This window comes from Achroia grisella, unplaced genomic scaffold, assembly GCF_030625045.1.
Source record: "Achroia grisella isolate CSIRO2021 unplaced genomic scaffold, CSIRO_AGI_Agris_v1 utg842, whole genome shotgun sequence".
Lineage (NCBI taxonomy): Eukaryota > Metazoa > Arthropoda > Insecta > Lepidoptera > Pyralidae > Achroia > Achroia grisella.
The window spans coordinates 399828-421070 of NW_026713040.1; the positions used below are offsets into that span (position 1 = coordinate 399828).

The 21243-nt window shown below is 36.3% G+C and overlaps 1 protein-coding gene across 1 annotated transcript; it reads right to left on the reverse strand.

Annotated features, from left to right (window-relative positions):
- Positions 1-894: 894 nt before the first annotated feature.
- Positions 895-20840, reverse strand: LOC131852340 (uncharacterized). The gene is made up of 3 exons (XM_059203005.1): positions 19874-20840; positions 16659-16850; positions 895-947 (listed from the first exon to the last, which is right to left on the reverse strand). Exons 1-2 carry the CDS (start codon positions 20678-20680, stop codon positions 16665-16667), a joined length of 993 nt encoding a protein of 330 aa, XP_059058988.1. The 5' UTR covers positions 20681-20840; the 3' UTR covers positions 895-947; positions 16659-16664.
- Between the last annotated feature and the right edge of the window lie 403 nt (positions 20841-21243).

Sequence of the window (21243 nt, forward strand, 5' to 3'; positions counted from 1 at the left end):
TTTATCTGCGTCGTAATTTTCCCGTTTTTGCAACGCATTTAATTGCAGCTCAGCACCTATTTGTCGTAGCGTGATGATATATAGTGAATAATATTCCTCAATAAATGGGTTATGTAACAGTGAAATAAATTTCAAAATCGGTTCTATAAATCCTAAGATGACATGTTATAACCTGTGCGGTTATAACTAACTTTTTATAATATTATTAATCATAGATAACACAGTTCTGATATGGATAAATTTGTTGCACACTCATCAATATTTTTACACCTATACGTATTCACAGAAAGACAAAAATTGCAAAAATAGTCATGGATGTATCAATAAATATGATAGATTATTCCCTTCCTAGTGAACAAGGAGACAGGAGTGGCGACAGTAGCCCCTAGGTCGCTAATGGGCCGGAGTAAAGTCTGCAGGACTGGTTCCACCCCACCGCACTAGACCTGAAGAAGTCACACACGTCCCCTTCCCCAGGGAAGAAGTAGGTTCCAATGAGATCTCATGATTACAACAAAGTCACACGTCCCCGCGCCTTCCCCAGGGAAAAAGTAGGCAGAAATGGGTTCCAATGGGAACCGCAGAGATGGATGATGTAGAGTTTATTAGATTTCCTCAACTCCGGCATATGGAGATATCTTCTAGTGAATAGGAGTTTCACAGTTCCTGTTTGCCTTTCCATTCTCTTCTAGAGTGGGCCACCGTCGTTGGAATCGCGGTGAACTGTCATTCGACCATGACTCAAAAATATTGGGACATCAAGTAGCTTTTAGTAGGTTTCACAGTACCCGCTATCCTTTCCCGGGGCGAGCAGGTCTCCATGAGTATTTTCTCCAAGTAAAAATAATGTTTACATTAAATTAATATAACTTTGACTTATGGAGTGACGTCACGAGTGTCGAGTGTCACCTGTGCCGGTTGATCACGGAGTTGCACATGTCACTACTCTGTAACAAATAAAAATATATATTATACCATCTGACACACGCCACCTATGCAACCGCGTGGAGCTCGACCTACCATAGTACGTTGCTTGCAATGTCACTAGCTCACTACTTCCTATTACTAACAATCCTTCTCCCCCGGAAAGAGATAGTAATGGGGTCCCTTACTCTTTCACGTAAAAACTATTGTACGGTTTTTAATGAAACTTTATGGTAATATAGCTTACTAGCTTTTGCCATCTGCTTCATTCGCATTGAATCTTTTTTATAAAAAATGTTCTATTTTTTTAAAATAAATATTATATTAATAAGTAAGTATCTGTTACTTATGTAATATTGTGTTATCTGTGCTGTTACTGGAGCAGGAACACAACTACTCAACATCATCATCATCTGCTTCTTCCTTATCCCATTTATTTGGGGTCGGCGTAATATGTTTTTCGTTTCCATTCATCCCACATTTTTACTAGTATTTAGTTTTATTAAAATAGCAGGAACACAACTACTATTTTAATAAAACTAAATACTAGTAAAAATGTGTAGTTTTCCCAAATGGGCTCACAGCGAAGTAACAAAACAATATTAGTCAAAACTGACATAAAAAATAGATATCAAAACTAAAAAGTTATAAAAAAAATGGTAGACAAGCTGCCAGCAACAGTGACCTATGTTCATTCTAATACCTCCAAGAACATGTGCACAAAACTGTTACCAATACGCGATACGATTAAATGTCAATACACTTAAAATTCCAAGTCATAATACAGCTGCATTTAGGGGAAGTTTTAAATATGCAGCCACTCACTGCTGGAATAACATACCACCACCTATTCAAGATCTAAAATCAATTCACACTTTTAAACGACACCTAAAAAAATACTTCATGCAGGTACAAAAATCAATCTAGGCAAAAATACATTACCACTTTATATATCTGTATCTTTATATACCCTCTCCTGTATCTCTTTTATTTGACTGTATTTATATCTATGAGCTGAGTTTCTTGTCAGTTCTTCTCATCTCGATATCATTCCGAACTGAAGGTAGATTTGACATATCATAAGAGTCTGTAATAGACCTACATGAATAAAGATATTTTGAATTTGAATTGAATTTGAATCTATTATCGCCTTGTCATTTGTGTACTATCTCTATTTTAGCTAAATGTGTATTTATGTACATATATCAATTTATATCAATTTATTATATATTAAGTATTGTATCATATCATAAATCGTGTACAACACGGCAATACACCACCCCAGGTCTTGTGCTGAAAAACAGCGTTGCAGCGCTCCAGCCGCTGCAGCATTATGCTGAGCACGGACCTATTCCGTGGATGCTTCGACAGACATACACATGCACGCACACTCGCACATACGTAATTTGTGTACTGTTATTTGTATGTAATTGTTCGCACTATTTGTTATTCTATTTTTTGTTTGTTTAATGTGTGTTTTAGTTTTCTACTGAATAAATATCATTTCATTTCATTTCACAAAATTTCATGATGATCGCTTTAGTAGTTTTCGCGTGAAAGCGTAACAAACATCCCTACATCCACATTTATAATATTAGCATACAACTAGTATTAAATATAAATTAGTAACTTCATTGTTTTACATTTAATATAACGAGTATTCTTCGTTCATTTAATATTATTAACTATGTTTCCTGTTGATACGGTACAAGCGTTTGTTTCTTCATTGTGTTTTGCTCTAACTACCTACGAGGAGCAAGTTTAAATATTATCGAGGCTACGTCCTTATACATATTTCTTTATTCATATGTTTAATTCTATACTTAATATTAATAATAACGATGATGATGATGATGATGATGGTGATGGTGATGATGACAGACAATCGGCCGGGATTACATCATCCTCATCACTTAATATTAATAATTATAACCCTGGACTATACACTATTCCCAAACTAAGCAGAGCTTGTGTTATGGGTACTAACTGATATACTTAGATATTTTTTTTGTAAATACATACATAATATAAAACAGAATGACTGATACAAACAATTACAATTAATAACAAAACTGGTTTTGTCATTAATTGTAATTGTTTATATCTAATATACTGCATACTATATATATATATATATAACTACAAGAGTAAGTAGTATATTATCTACTCTACCACTATTTAATCTAATTACGTATAATTTCTACATCGCGGTGGCAAGATATTTTTGCATTATGTCTTAAGTTATAGCACGTTTGCACGTTTCCGGTGAAGCCCCCTTCCGATCGATCCCCCGTCCAATTCAACGGGGATCGATGTTACGACGGCCTGAGCCGAGGTTCGAACCCCTAGTGGTGCCCTCAGACTAAAGTCGTATCCGTCAGGCGGGAGTTGGCATTCAGCCGCAGTAGTCCCAAAAAAAAATGTAGAGGGATGAGAATATTCTTACTACGGAATCTAGTACTATCTTTGGGTTTCATTTACCATTAGGGTTTAAGATCTAGTACAGTTCTGATCTCTCTAGTACAGTAAATAACCACATTTTCAGGACTAATGGTCATTGTTGCGGAATAAATCTTAATATTAGTATTATAAAAGTTTGTAAGTATGGAAGTTTAGTTACTATTTCACGCAAAAACTACTGAACGGATTTTGATGAAACTTTACAGTAATATAGTTTATGCATCAGAAGAATTGCGACTTTGAAGTGGCAATGGGCAGGGCACATAGCTCGTAGGACAGATGGCCGTTGGGGCAGTAAAGTCCTCGAGTGGCGACCACGGACCGGAAGACGCAGCGTGGGAAGGCCTCCAGCAAGGTGGACCGACGATCTGGTCAAGATCGCTGGAAGGCATTGGATGCGAGCAGCGCAGGACCGATCGTCGTGGAGATCTTTGGGGGAGGCCTATGTCCAGCAGTGGACGTCTTCCGGGCTGCGATGATGATGATGATCAGAATAACACATAGGCTATATTTTATATTGAAATTTAACGCGAGTACAGCTAGTGTTATATATACTTGTAGTTATGTAGTGTACTTGTACAATGGCGTGCTCTCCCAAATGCTGCCAATAATTCTCATTCAACTATTAAGGGATATTTCGTGTTTACCCACTAATTGCCCATTGATTACAAAACATATCCGCTTAACTGGCTAAATCAATATTCTCATTTACGGATTTTTGTTTATTTTATTTCTTTATTTCACTACTAGGCCCATATTATAGATTAACATACATATGAAATAATGTTATAAAATTAAGATATTGAAATTGTTTCTGTGGTCACGGCACTGACGACGGCAATCTGCCACTGTAGCGCTGATACACCACACCCTTCGGCCAGTAGTGTTCCTTCATGAAGGTGGGCAGCATGGTGGGAACCCGGACCACAAACGCCTTGAAACTCGCGTTGTGGCTCGACTTCAGCTGCGTCACCCTCATTGTCAGGTTATTTTTGGTCTGTATATTTTCTTTTTCGGACTACTCTAAATCTGTTGGCCGCAGCTGGCGTTTACAGCTTCACCGGACGATAGGGAGCGAGTGCAGATGGCACTCCAAACCAAGGAAGGACTTATGGAGCGGCTGAAGGCCAACTCCTGCCTGACGGATACGACTTTAGTCTAAGAGCACCGCTAGGGGTTCGAACCTCGGCTTAGTACGTCGTAATATCCCCGTTTGAATTGGACAGGGGATCGATCGGAGGGGCGACCGGGGGCACCAGTGTGGAGCATAAATAAAATATTATTATTATTATCTGCTCTTTGTCTTCATTTATAAATTTAAAAGAAGGTAATACTCACACACGGGCCTTAGAATGTGGGAGAGGTTGTGCTGTGTTTATTAAGTATTAAGATGTTATTGAGGAAGTCAAGAATTTTCGAGTTATGCGTTAAGTATTTAGTATTCTGGTGTTTTATATATTATTATTATTATTCTAGTACTTCAATAATTACCTACTTTCGGCAATCGATATCTGACAAGTAAAAATGTTTAAATATAAATGAAAATAATGATCAATCTATGCATATAAATAAAATTGGAGTGTCTATTTGTAATATTGAAATAGTTTTTTACTACATGCATATGAATATAAATACGGTAATACACCAAAATAACATTTTTTACAATTTTTGTCTGTCTTTTTGTTCCTGCAAATCTCTGAAATGGCTGGATCGATTTTAACGAGATTGCTTTTGGCAGGTAGCTGATGTAATAAGGAGTAACTTAGGCTACTTTTATTTTAGAAAATAAGGTTAAATTCGACCGCGGACGAAGTCACGGGGACAGCTAGTTAATAATAATGAAAGATGACATATGTGTATAATCTAATCTAGTTATATATATTATGATAACCAGGAAATACCTAATAAAACGAAAGGTATACCATATAGAGTGTGATAATGAAACAACATTCTACTAATATTAGTCATTGATAAGTATATTTTATTGGAAACGTCATTATATTTAATATCAGACCGTCTTGACCTAGTGGATAACGCGACTTAGGCTTAAAAGGTCGTGAATTCGATTTATGTATTTATATGAGCATTGCAATCTATAATTTTACAATTGTTAGGTTTATATTCTTATAAAATCTATCGTTTAAATATGTCTGAAAAAAGATTTAAACGTCATATAAAACACTTTACTATATAATTGAAGAAATAGAAATAGAAATAATATTTATTCAAATAAACTTTATATAAGCACTTTTGAATAGTCAAGTTTTTTTTATTCTACCGCTCATTCGGAATGCAGACTCATCACAAGAAGAATGTGCAAGAAACTTGTGTGTTGTTCTTTTAAATAAATTCGTTCGTTAACGATAATGAGGTTTTGTAGAAAAAATTAAAATCCATAGCGCTGACAATATCATCTGATTTCACTCAGAATGAGTGCGTAGCGGTTTCTATGTTGATTATCGCATGCCTCTTACTTGTTATACTGTCATTATTTATATATATAAAGAAACATCTATTCAAAATAGCAACACACAAGTTTCTTGCTCATTCTTTTTGTGATGATTCTGCATTCCGAATGAGCGGTAGAATAAAAAAAATGTGACTATTTGAATAGTTAGTTTATTTGAATAAAGATTATTTCTATTTCTATTTCGTACCGTGCGAAAAATCTTTGAAAGTGAAGCGATGTGCATATATACTAATAGAAAGTAGTTTTTGTTGTGCAAAATGTTTTTTTCATCTGTTCTGCCACGGAAGGCAGTAAAAAAACACTTTACAAGCCAGGTCAGACAGCCAGTTAGTATTTTACAAAAAAGTACCCTATGTTTATTGCAGGAGAGATAACAATGCATCAAGTAAAAAGCTATCGAATTGCACCTACATATATAAAGCTTCCGTAAGCTTATTATTGCGGCCCGTGCCGGTACGGGCCGGGCGGTAATTAGCCGTCACTATCGCGATAGTCCGTAATGCGGTTACGTCAAAACGTGGTCGGATTGCGGGCCCACCGCACGGAATTTGTTTAGTCAGTGTTGCCAGCAATGATTGATCAAGCCTACTAGCCTATTCTGTATTTTAGTTGGGGAAAATCTACAGGAAGAAACCCCCTTCCTGGGGAGGTAAGCGGGTACTGCCGGAGTCTTACCAGCTAAAACCACCAGCTGTTCCTTCTCAATCAAGCAATTATTCCATATACGTTTATATTATATATAAAAATAATAATAATCTCAGAACAATTCACACAGCGCCATCTAGACTCAAGTTAAGCTAGATGAAACTTGTGTTATGAGTACTAGACAACTGATACAAATACATAGATTTTTGTCGTAAATACCTACATATTATACATAGAAAATACCCAGACCGTTACAAACAATCGTACTCATTAATACAAATGTTTGTGCCGTTTTTTTTTCGGACTACTCTAATGCTGTTGGCCGCAGCTGGCCTTTACAGCTTCACCGGACATTAGGGGGCGAGTGCAGATGGCACTCCAAACCCGCGGAAGGACTTATGGAGCGGCTGAAGGCAAACTCCTGCCTGACGGATACGACTTTAGTCTGAGGGCACCACTAGGGGTTCGAACGTCGGCTCAGGCCGTCGTAATATCGATCCCCGTTTGAATTGGACGGGGGATCGATCGGAGAGGTAATGTATGTGCCGTGCGAGTAATCGAACCCGCGACCATCGGAAGTAAGGCGGTAAGCTAACCGCTAGACCACAAGAGCCGTCAAATATTTATATAATGAGTAATTTGTTGCGTAAAAATATTGTTGTTTTTTTTTTTCACTGAAAAATACACTATAGCGATAATCAGAGACTAATTTTGATAGACAGATTATATATATATATATGAGACAGACAGATAAATATATATATTGGATTATATGATAGCTTTATTTTTATCTTCAACATATTTATATTAGGGTTATAAAATTTGAAATTACTTATTTGTGTGTTATAACAACACTAAATGGTGAGCTTATTGGGAAACATGCGAGCAGCGCAGGACCGATCGTCGTGATCTTTGGGGGAGGCCTATGTCCAGCAGTGGACGTCGTCCGGGCCGCGATGAAATATATTTATATCCTACGTTAACTAAAAAACTCACCAATAAAGTCCTGAAATAACAATTATATTGTTATTTATTGAACGTTCTATATCTATAGTTCTTACAAATTATGCTCACCAGACTAGGTCTTGAGGGGGAAAGGGGATTGCTGTTAATGTGGATTGATGATCTTATTGCTATAAATGTACCATGTCAGGTTGACCACTACGTGGTTCCCCCTTGAAACCATTGTGACACATTCTTGGTGAATTTGTGAAGATTGCTAATAGACCTGACTTTAATATCATCTTATCGTCCTCCGAAACCCCGCCAGTGTAAACTGTTAGATCTACAATGAGAGTCACTGGCAGTTTTTATATATTCTTTTATCCATATTTAAAATATAATGTTGTTTATATACATTTTGTTTTATATTACTTCTGTCATTGCGCTCTGCTATAATAAACCTATACAAGCATCTCTCTATTATCATTAATTTTTACTTAAACCACTACCGCAAGCGAGTGCACCATTCCATTATCAACCATAAAAAAATATAAGGGTGTTAGATGTTTTTTGTTTGTAAGCACATATTTACTGCAACATTCAATTTTACTACCTTGTTCTCTGGTTAAACTACCCACATATAATTTGATATTTTTATTTTTCTTTTTTTATGATGTTAGATAAATGACACTGCTTGTTCATTGGGTGTGTCCTGTTACGTAGAAACAGTATTATTGTTTTTCCTCGCAATAAAATCAAATATAAAAGTTAATCCTTGACTTTTCAATAATCTAGCCTTTGAAAACGTAATAAAAATTTCAAGGGGCTTACAAATTCACCCATTCTAGTGGTAAATTTAGTAGTGTGGCAACACTGTGTTTAGCGCACATACCGCAGGATTTAGGAATACGAGTGCGGCATTTGCCTGAAGACAACTTTGGTTGTTAATAGTTATCGTTGGTTGGTCCGTTTGTGCGGAACTTTTATATGGTATTTGCTTTGTATGCCTTTTGAGGGGAACAAGGTTTTCATGTTTTCTATAAGAATCACTGAATTTTCAACGAGTTGGTAATCTACATTGCGTTTATTCTAATGCTGTTGAGCGTCAAAGATTTGAACAAATATTTGAAGGCCTTTCGGCAAATATCTCGGCAAATGGAAACTTTTTTATGTATCTAGAAGGGAAAATACGTTGATGGCATACTTGGTAGTATGTGACTCTGTATTGTTTTGTATATGATAATGAAATGGTGCACTCAACTGTGCTGACGGTTTACGCTGGTGCGGCACCAGTTGAGGATGATAAGATGAACATGAGGTCAGGTCAGTTAGCCCTCATCGTGGCTATTTGCCAGGAATTTATCGTGAGGGTTTTTCAGGGGTATTGTGTGTAGTTCAAATTAGCATGGTATATTGCTAGCAAGAGGGTAATCAGTTCACATAACTAACAATCTCTTTCTTCCAGAAGACAAGCTGTTGACATACTGTGTGATATGTGGACGACAAAGTACATATTTAACAAACATGTAATAGTTTATAAGAAGAATAACTAACTGTAATTACTTAAATTGGTGTCAATATATATATTATTATTATTAAAAAAAAAGTGCTAACGTTTGGACAAAGAGCCCAAACGTTTGACAAATTGTGATACTGTAAGTTTATACACTCGTAATTCGATGCTAGATGTAGACGCGAAGGGTGTTCAATATATTCAAGAGGTCAAATTGTTTTTATTATACTACTAGCTACTCGCCCCAGATTCGCACGAGTGTACATATATTACATATATAAACCTTCCTCTTGAATCTCTCTATCTATTAAAAAAACCGCTTCAAAATCCGTTGCGTAGTTTTAAAGAATTAATTTACATAGGGTCAGACAGCGACAGCGACTTAGTTTTATACTATGTAATGTATTGTTATAGTTATTTGAAAAATACTAATTAATTTTTAATTAATTAATTTATAGCTTTTGTGCTGACAATCATCAGTTTGTCCCAAGACATAGGCCTCCTCCAAAAGACTCCAGTATTCTTTAAATACCTATAAAATATAAATTTTGGTGACTCTATCGCCTTTGTTTGTATTTAAACAATGTCATAAGACAGTACTTGCAGTAGTTTTATCATCAGGTCACGACCAGTTTATCATTTTTTATTGTCTCTCTTTTTATAAGATTACTAGCTGAAATACGCGACTTTGTACGCGTGGAATTTACCTTTATTTTTCTTAAATAAAAGTAGCCTAAGTAAATCTTTATTACATCAGCTACTTGCCAAAAAAGTCCCGTCAAAATCGGCCCAGACATTTTAGATACTAGCCGGAATAAACAGACAGACGGACAAAAATGGTAAAAAACCATTATTATGGTGTATGTACCGTATTTATAGTCGCATGTAGTAAAAAACGGTTATTTCAATATTACAAAACAGACACTCCAATTTTATTTATATGTATCGATAAAGCGAGAGACAGTAAGAAACTTTAAAAGTAAAGCAAACTAAATCCCGGAAAATCTGCATTAATTACGGAAATTCTTTCGATGTATTAATGGTACCTAATATTAATGTGAACTCCAATGGATATATTTAATTAATTGTTGATAAGAGTATGTTGCACCTGCGCTAACGGTTTGCGCTGGCAGTGCACCAGTGGAGGGTAATAGGATGAGCATAAGGTCAGGTCAGGTAGCCTATTGTGACAAAATCAACATAATTCTAACACCATGGTTTCCAGGGGAAACCGCGTGCAGGTCAAGAATCCATGGTACATTGACCAGGTCACTTTCGGAGGAAGGGCATTGTTAGGGGACTGATAACTCCATTGCTAATACTGTACCATGTCAGGTTGACGCGGTTCCCCCTGGAAACCATCGTGGTAAATTCATGGTGAATTTGTCATCATGGCTGAACTGACCTTACCACATCAGGTTGACTTCCACTTGGTTCCCCCTGGAAATCATCATGATAAATTCATGGCGAATTTGTCACAATGGCTGAACTGACCTTATGCTTATATCATGCTCCACTGGAGCCCAGCCAGTGTATACCGTTAGCGCAAGCATGTTCACATTCTATTATCATCCATAAGACCACATTCCTAAGTCCAAAAGTCCAAAAATATTTTTAAGTACTCATAAGACAAGCTTTCTTTAGCTTGAGACTAAATGCCTTTTCCTTACTGGTACAGGGCTAATCTTATCTTTAGTGAAACCGGGTCTCGTAACTTGTCCAGAGCTATCAGAGTGAAACCTGGAATTCTAGTTATATAAAAAGCTATTCTAAAAATAGACCTAGTTAAACTTACCGGTGTATTATGTAAAATTTGTGTCTACAGTTGAAACCATTTGACAGAAACGTATAATTTATTGTCAGCTGATTGTATTAGCTGTGATCACGCGAACAGCCAAGAATGTAACTCGGCATTCTCGGTACCGTCTCACTGTACATTATTTTAACTGTTTGCATTAATAACGAAGTAATTATTATCAAAAATTTACTGCGAGCAGAAGAAATAATAATACCACTGGACGATCTTTTTTTATACTACTATGGTAGGAAACGAAGAAAAGAAATGAAGAAATATTGCATAGGGTAAAAGTAGAAAGGCAGATATCTGTTATAAATCTGCCAGAAAAAAGATTTAAATGTCAAATAAAACACTTCCTTTGCAAAAAAGCTTACTATAAAATTGAAGAATTCGTAAACGATAATAATGTTTTTGTAGAAAAAATTTAAATACATAGCACTGACAATATTATCTGATTACACTAATAATGAGTGCGTAGCGATTTCTATGTTGATTATCGCATGCCTCTTACTTGTTACACTGTAATTATTTATATAAAAAAACATCTATTAAAAAGAGCAACACACAAGTTTCTTGCTCATTCTTCTTGTGATGAATCTGCATTCCGAATGAGTGGTAGAATCAAAATATGACTATTCAAAAGTGCTTGTAATGACTTTATTTGAATAAAGATTATTTCTATTTCTATTTCTATTGAATATTATAGAAAATAGACGAGGAAAAATGTTAAAGTACTTGATATGGCTCGTGTAATTTTTGAAAGTTATTATTGAAGGAAAGATAGAAGGAAAGAGGGGAGAGGAAGACCAAGGTACAGCTATATCAAGCCAATGAAAGACAGAATTGGAGTCGTGTCGTATCAAGAGTTGGAGAATATGATGGAAGATCCTAAAAAGTGGGAAGAGTTGCACCGACAAGAGCGACGCTCTTAAATTGTGAATGTAATAACAGTGGTAAACAAGCATACGGCTTATCTGATGGTAAATGGTTACCGTAGCCTATGGACGCCTGAAACACTAGGGGTATCACGTGACGATCCTTAAGAAACCTTAATTAACCCTTCTTGAAAAACCCCAGGCTGTAGTCTCGTGAGAAAATTTCGGCAGTTAGTTCATTCCACAAATCAAGAGGAAGGTTTATATGTACTATACTAATATATGTACTTACAGCTAGTAATTTTAAAAAGAAATTATGTATGTATAAAGATAAGTGTAATATAAGAAACTGTTATACAGACGAAGTCGCGCAGGTCATCTAGTAGTTTTATAAACAGCATACAATTTTTTATTTAGAGAAAATATATTCTCTGTTCATTTTCGACCGACTTCGGTGGTCTAGCGGTCTAGCACACCGCTTTACGTTCGATGGTCGCGGGTTCTATTCCTCGCACGAGACAAACATTTGTATTCATGAGTATGATTGTTTGTATCGGTCTGGGTATTTTATATTTGTAACATGTATGTATTTACGAAAAAATATTATCAATGTATTTGTATCAGTTATCTAGTACCCATAACAGAAGCTTTAGCTAGCTTAACTTGGGTCTAGATGGCGCTGTGTGAATTGTCCTGAGATTATTATTCTTTATTTTATTTTTTCTCAGCTTTTGCTGGTTTTCTCTTTATTACTATTGTTATTATTATTATATTTTCGTTGAATGAAATCATTAAGGTCTATGGGACACAGTCACCTAGATACATCAAAATAATAATTGCATTTAATAATGTCTAGTAAGACAAATTTAATATTGTCTACTAAGCACTGCTGTGTCTAAACTGTGTCGCCCCACCTTACATTTTCCTATTGTTATTTAGTATATAAGATCATTATTTCTATGTACATATTGTCAGTCAATTATCATCTGTTATATACATCGTCTCAATCAACAATTTTCGTATTATTTACCCGCAACAAGGTCCGTTGAGACTTTAATCGTTATAAAACAATAAACGAAAATACTATCATATGCACTTGCAGCATTATACTGAGCACGGACCTATTCGGTAGATGCGTCGACACACATGCACGCACACGCGCAAACACGTAAATTGTAATTTTATAACAAATGTACTTATATGGTAAATGTATTATACTTTTTTTTATTACTTTTTGTAATCGTTGCAATGATTGAGTTTTTTGTATTGTTTAATGTGTTTTAATTTTTTTAACATCTACTGAATAAATAGAAAGAAAGAAAGAAAGAAAGAAAAATATTTTATTCAGTGCAATGTAAAAAATACAATATAAACAACAAAGGAAAAAAAAAGAGCAAATAAAATGTACATATAATTAAACTTAATTTACCATAATTAAAAAATAAACATAAAATAAACATTTTTTACATCCAATAATGCACTGAAATGAATATCATTTCATTTCATTTATGCATTCTTTAAATTTCAACTATATGCATGAATGTATTCTTATTAATTACTAGCTGTTACCCGCGGCTTCGTCGACGTAGAATATACTATTTATTTTATTAAAATAAATAAAATATACGAGTATGAGACCGCTGGCATGCAGCGCAATATGCACTTAACGTCATTTGAGTTACGGTTTTTATTTCCGTTCGATACAGTTTCGGAAATGAATTCGGGGCAGATATAACAATGAATTCGTAGTTTGGTTTCTAACATACTCTCCTCTTTACTTTGGTCATAGTATGGCTTCTAAAGTAATTCAATTTTTCTTTGATAATTCAATTGTGTACGAGTATAGTTGTGCCCTACACAGTATTGAACGAAGCATACTGAACATCAAATTAAAAGACAAAATTAAACTAGATACTATAAGGAAGAAAACTAGAATCACAGATGCAATCTACTGTAGTAAAAAACTAAAATGGAGGTGGGCAGGACATATGATTAGAAGCAAGAGAGATAAACGGTCCAAAGACGTTACAGACTGGTGCCCGAGACAATATAAAAGACGGAAAGGGAGACAGAGTCGTAGATGGGGAGACGATATTAAAAAAATAGCGGGACATACGTGGGAAAGAGTAGCACGGAATCGCATTCAATGGCGAACTCTAGAGGAGGCGTATGCTGGACAGCAAGACAACTTTTAAGTATCGGTGTGAAAATTTTCAAGAAAGGTATATTAAGGTTTCTTAAGGGTCGGCAACGCGCAAGTGATACCCCTGGTGTTTCAGGCGTTCATAGGCTACGGTAACCATTTACCATCAGATGGGCCGTATGCTTGATTGCCACCATAGTTGTATAAAAAAAAAATTTGATTAAGATAAATATTATGTAAGAAAGATTGTTAAACAAAGTAAATTATTATTATTATTATTATATCTGTGCCCGTTATCCCGCACTTGACTTACAAAAGTTACATTTGAAACCTTAGTAATGTATTTTTTAACATCTAAATATATGTATGTAACTCAAAGGTGACTGAATCTATCAACGCACAGCCCAAACCATTGGACGGATCGGACTGAAATTTGGCATGCAGGTAGATGTGATGACGTAGCCATCCGCTCAGAAAGGATTTCGATTAATTCTACCCCCAAAGGGATAAAATTGGGGATGAAAGTTTGTATGAAACTTTGTTAATTTTAAACCGATCGGGCTGAGACTGCATGCATAAAGCTTCTATGACGTAGGCATCCCCTAAGAAAGGATTTTGATAAATTCCACCCCTTAGGGGATAATTTAACATGAGCGAAGCCGCGGGCAAAAGCTAGTAAAGATAGAAGAAAAGGAGACAAAGAAATGGAATGGTCGAGTTTTGATTGAGAATATTGTTGAATATTTATATAGTATTTGACGACCTCGGTGATCTAGTGGTTTAGCACACCGCCTTATTTCCGATGGTCGCGGGTTCGATTCCTCGCAAGGCACAAACATTTGTATTCCTGAGTATGATTGTTTGTATCGGTTTGGATATTTTCTATGTATAATATGTATGCATTTACGAAAAAAATGTATCAATGTATTTGTATCAGTTATCTAGTACCCATAACACAAGCTTTAGCTAGCATAACTTGGGTCTTGATGGCGCTGTGTGAATTGTCCTGAGATTATTATTATTATCAGAGTAATGATAGCCCTGAATAATTCATATATATGTATCAATATATATTTTTTTCATGTATTCTCAATATATATATGTTAGTGGAGGGTGTTTTTAGGATAAAAATAAAGGCACATCAGTGAATACATCCCGGTATTATTTTTGACGGCCTCGGTGGTCCAGTGGTTTAACACTCCGCTTTATTTCGCAGGTCGCAGGTTCGATTTATCGGGCGGTAAACTTGTAGTTAGATGTCGGAGAGGTCAGAAAGTCTTCGTGAAAGATGATATGGTAAGAAAGAGAGCAAATAACGAGATGACTGCCTACAGGGATGAATGGAAGAGAAAAATATATTATTTCCTTACTCCTTTCATTGAAGGTCATGAAAGGAGTAAGGAAGAAGCCGATGATGCTGATGACTCTTGTACTCATATACTTTTTGTAATTTTTTTTATTAAGCTTTTATAAAAAAAAATCTAAGTATTTATATTAGTTGTCTAGTACCATTAACACATGCTCTGCTTAAACACATAACTGCATTGTAGAATGCAAGTAGGGCTGAATAGTGCGGCTCTTTCCTTAACACCGCTTTCCCGAGTAGAAACTAACCCCTCAAACTCTATTAACTTGGGACTAGATGGCGCTGTGTGAAATGTCCTCAGATGATTATCATTGTCCACTGACGCTTTAGCGTAGATTCAAGCGCAAACGAGAGCTGTGTGAATTTTCCAGAGATATTATTATTAAATATACTTGTTATTTGGCGAGGGATCGCATGGAAGTCGATCTAAAAGGGTCCAACAATGAGGTCACCTCTTCCTAATACTAGCATTTTTTTCCCCGTCATAATCAATTTTAGAATGTATGTCAGCGAACTCCCGAACGGCTGAACCTGTTTTGCTCACTCTATTTTTTGTATCTACCAGTTCTTCTCAATTGCATCTATATACCATACTGGACGGTAGGCGAAAAAAATAAAATTATAATGTAAAAAACTTGACGTTCATAAGCAGCTAAAATGTCCTACATGAATAAATGATTTTTGAATTTGAATTTGTAATTGTCAGGATTAGAGTGGCAAGAGAAAAATGTTTATAATATATATAAAAGAGTATGGAAAAGTAAAAAAAAGTTGGTAATGAATCTCCATTTTATAAGTATAGTTATTTTGTTACATTATACAGTGAGTTTCTTAATGAGAATATTCGTGCAATGTCTGAGGAAGCAGGTAGTTTGTTATCTAAACAATACCTAGGTAGACTTTAAATAAAGTTGTCTGCCTGTGTATCTCAGTCTCACAGTATTACACTCGTCCAGTAAATTTCTTTGTAAAATGTGTTCCGGTGAAATAAGGTAGTGAGGGAATAAATTACGGGATAAGAGTCATGACATTTTAATCCTCTGAGCATCTCAGAGGATTAAAATGTCATGACTCTTATGATGACATGAGTTGTATCACGGGTGTCACGTGATAACGTGATTATTTCTTAAAAAGAAATTATTTCTTTTTTAAAAAGAAATAATCTTTATTCAAATAAACTTAATACTAACTATTGAACTATTGAAATTGAAGACTATTGAACAGTCATATTTTTTTATTCTACCACACATTCGGAACGCGATGTTTGTTGTAATTTTATTTGGATTTACATTTTCAAATATTTGTTGTAATTTTATTTAGAATTATATTTTCTGTGAATAATAAATCTCTGCCTAATAGCAAAGTTGACATAAATAAATGAATAGTTAGTTGAGCAACAAAATTAGACCAGTCCCTACAAGCAGCACCCGTTCTCGAGTATGACGTTTATGTATATAGAAGACGGTTTCCATCAGGTGAGCCGTCAGCTTCTTTGTCATTTCAATTACATAAAAATATATACCTGAGATCACACGATATAGTTCCGGTGCGGCTGTCTCCGGCCGAGGGCGAAGGGCCAGGCCTTCGCCCTCACGGCGCCTGCGACGTCGCCCTTCAGCAGAGCAACCACGTCGTCCATGTACCGCAGCGCCCTCCACTCCGAGAAAAGCGCGCGCGCAGCTGCCGCGCACCGACATGCGCGCGCATTCTGCGCCTGAAAGTATTACATAGATAGATAAAACGATAGATAGATATCATCTGCTTCTTTCTTATTCTTTACAACATTTATATATATTGAAGTCGGCTTAACATGTTCTTCTCTTTCATTTGTCCCGTCGTTCTTCTTGTGATGAGACAGCTTTCCGAATGAGCGGTAGATTAAAAAAATGTAATGACTATTTAAAAGTGCTACAATGTAAGTTTATTTGAATAAATGATTTTCTATTCTTATTCTTTTCATTCCTACGCATTACATGCCCATACCACCTATATAATAGATGATGATGATGATGATGATGATATGATTTATCTATCTATCATAGATAGATCATACTTTATTTGCATTATAGATAATTGAAGATTTTAATCTATAATGTCTTCCATATGGTGATACAAATCTATACATATAAATAAAATTGGAGTGTCTGTTTGTAATATTGAAATAATCGGTTTTTACTACATGCATATAAATATAAATACCGTACATAAACCAAAATACCATTTTTTATAGTTTTTGTCTGTCTGTCTTTTTGTTCCGGCTAATCTCTGAAATGGCTGGACGGATTTTGACTGGACTATTTTTGGCAGGTAGCTGATGTAATAAGGAGTAACTTAGCCTACTTTTATTTTAGAAAAAAAAGTTAAATACCACGCGGACGATTCGCGTGTATAGCTAGTATATAATAAAATACCTGACGGTATCATGGATTTTTCATGAGGACGATTCATATTGAATGAATGAATGAATAAATCAAATAATTGGTGAACAAATGTAACTACTCCATAAAGGAATTTTGAAGTACCTAATAATGTCTTTGATAATAAATTAATTATTAAAATTTTATATTTTACCTAATTTCACATTAGGCTAAACATAATATGATATCTTTTTTATCATAATCACAACTTCTGTAGGCTACGAATGTATGTAATTAAATTTGATTTGAATATAATACATAGAAATAATATTTCTATAACAAGAAAGTTATATAGCTACTAGCTGACCCTGCAAACGTTGTTTTGCCATATAAATAAATTAAAATCGCTATTGAAAAATAGAGGTTGATGATAGAAGGGCGAATTTAGGGTTGTATGTATTTGTAATGCCAAAACATTATTATTATTATTATTATTATCATTTGATTGGTATAGTAGCAGACCCGGCCACGCGTTGATGTGGCTAAGGTTCTTGAATAAAATAATATTGCGACTATAAATTGAGATGTAAGCTATCCTATCTTTCAAGTTGGATCAAATTGCACACAATGCGCAAATCAAATTTGCAATTGGTTCAGTCGTTTAAGAGTCCATCGCGGACAAACAACGTGACACGTAAATTTATATATAAAAGATAAAGCAAATAAATAAAAACATACGCAGACGTTGTCTTACGAAGTCTAGATGTAGACTATATATGTATATGAACTAGCTGTACCCGTGACTTCGTCCGTGTGGATATAACAAAAAAGTTATTTCTCAAATAAAAGTAGCACGACTCCTTATTACATCAGCTACCTGCCAATAAAAGCCCCTTCAAAATCGGTCCAGACCAGACATACACCAAAATAATACTTTTTACAATTTTTGTCTGTCTGTCTGTCTCTTTGTTCTGGCTACATATGTAAATACGGTACATACACCAAAATATCATTTTTTTACAATTTTTGTCTATCTGTCTGTTTCTTTGTTCCGGCTAATCTCTGAAAAGTCTGGACCGATTTTGATGGGGCTTTTATTGGCAGGTACACCAAAATAACATAATATTAAAAATTATGCATGTAGAAAAAAACGGTTATTTCAATATTATAAACAGACGCTACAATTTTATTTATATGTATAGATGTATGAACTATAATATAACTATCTGAACAGGGTTAATAAATTCACTATTCCATATACACTAGAAGTCCAAATATCTACAATCTGGAACTAATGCCCAGTGTATGGAAAATAAACGATTTTATTTCATGCATAGCGCCAAACAGCCAGTGCAGTGCAGTGCATGTGCTGCGTGTTGTGTTACAGCGATGTACAAAATGTGAGCTAATCAGAGTGAAAGTTACACGAATAATTATTGCACTTAACTAATATATCTGCTCACTAACCGTTAACACATTGTCACTAACGATGTTTGCGAGAAAATTACAATAATATATACATTTGATAACATATGTGTATATCTATTATGAGTTAGTAGTTCAATAACAGGCTGTTTTTGGTTGCTCCGCAAAGCTAGTGAAGACACCAGGGTTTTCTGCGCTTCTGGGAGGAGCTTGGCTGGCTACGTTTAGTAGTCTCGGCTCTACACGCACAACGGCCCAAATGTGACGCTAATTGCGGTGAATAGAGTCCACATTACATTAACAGGCTGTTTTTATAAATTGGAATCATAAACAGTTTGCCCACTGGATGGAAAGTGGTAGCCATCGCTTATTTAAATTAAGAACACCATATATTTTAAATTGGAATGGTGAGTAGCATGCCCACTGGATAGAAAGTGATAGCCGTTGGTTCATATATGATCAATACCATGATCATGTCATAAGATGCTTTTGTATCTCTCCAACATTGCTCTGAGGACTTAGTTATGTTGAATGGTAAAGAAGAATAAGGGTATGGTAACTATTTACCATTAAATAGGCCGCTTGCTTGACCGCCATCGTTGGTAAATACACCATAAAAAAACTTCTGTACCATGTAATTTCATTGACATGTCTCAACCTTTAGACTGAGTCATACAATTTAATTAATGTATCGCCTCACTAAGTATTACCACAGTGACTAACAATTTACAAAACAATAACATTATGACCATAACAATTGATAACAAACGTCTATATTATACTGTACGCATAATCATCGGGTCATTAATACTAACTTTGAACTATTCGTGTAACTTTATAAATAACTATAAATGTTAGTGTGGAATTGGAAATAGAAATAAGTGCTGTTGGTGGTGTTGCGAGCAACGGTACCAACGCGTCAGGGGTCGCGGCGGGTCACGCGCCGGGCCAGCACCTGGATGTCTTCCTGAATGCCGGCCAGCTCCTCGTGCAGATCCCGTGACTCTGCCAGCAGCGCGTCCAGGCGCCGCGCTGCCGCACTGAGCCCGTTCTCCTCCTGGCAATCTCCTTCGTCTTCCTCCACTGATAACGCCAACTTCCCCAATCGGTCCCTCTCAACTGCTTCTCGAACTCCCCCACCTCTCCTTCTAAATTCCCTCAGCAATTCCTTTCGAATGTTTCCTCCCGACCGCTCGTCTTCTTCTGCTTCTCGTAACTCGTCTGCTAGAGATCTTTCTAATTTTGAATTTTGTAGCTGCTGTGTGAAATTCACTGATTCTGTCAAAGTTTCGGAGGTTACTGTCGGTGGATTGGGAGGTTCTGGCGTAGCGGCCAGCGACAGACCTTGCGGGCTCGGGGAGAGTAGAGCTCTCTGCAGAAACCGACGCGTATCCTCATCGAGCGGTCGCGCGAGACCTCGACGAGGTGCCGGTCTTATTATCGCCTCCAATGCATCCCGCCCGGGATCTTCCGGCCTTAGCAGCTCGAGTATTTTCGCTCTTGGCGGCGATATGGTTGAGCAGACGTCGAACCTTGACACCAATTTGCCCTTGGCTGGTGAGGTGTGGATATCGCCGGTCGGGGAATACGCGCGGAGGTTCTCGTTGAGCAGCCGGTAGTTGCGGAGTTTGACGTTGCCTTCAGGCGGGAGGGGAGCGCCGGAACAGTCTTCCGGCTGCGGTTCCACGATCTCGATGCAGTGGGTGCACTGTGTTGATATAGACGTTGGACTATCGCGGCGCGACTGCGTAAACAAACTCATGTCTCGCTCGGACGGCGCGCGCGGATGCACTACTACATTGCTTCACGAAAGCGGCACGCGAGTCGACGGCACTAATGTGCGATAACGATTGTATTAATTGTTGATTTCGCCTAATTATATACAATAAAAGGAACTGTGCTCTCGTACGGGAGCGCGCCCTTGCGTCTTCGGCCGGAATGCACGAGGGGCCTCATCACCCACAAGCGACGACTAATTCAATTTACTCCCTATTTATGTCTGGTTATAAGAAATCATTGCATTCCCTCGTAGAGTATACGGTTCAGTTGCCGTTGCACAATTAAATCTATACACATAAATTAAATTGGAGTGTCTGTTTGTAATATTGAAATAACCGTTTTTTACTTCAAGCATATGAATATAAATACGGTACATACACTAAATTAACATTTTTTTGTCAATTTTTGTCTGTCTGTTTGTTTCGGCTGATCTCTGAAATGGCTGGACCGATTTTGATGGGACTTTTTTTGGCTTGTAGCCGATGTAATAAGGTAACTTAGGGTTTTATTTTAGAAAAATAAAGTTAAATTCCACGCGGATGAAGT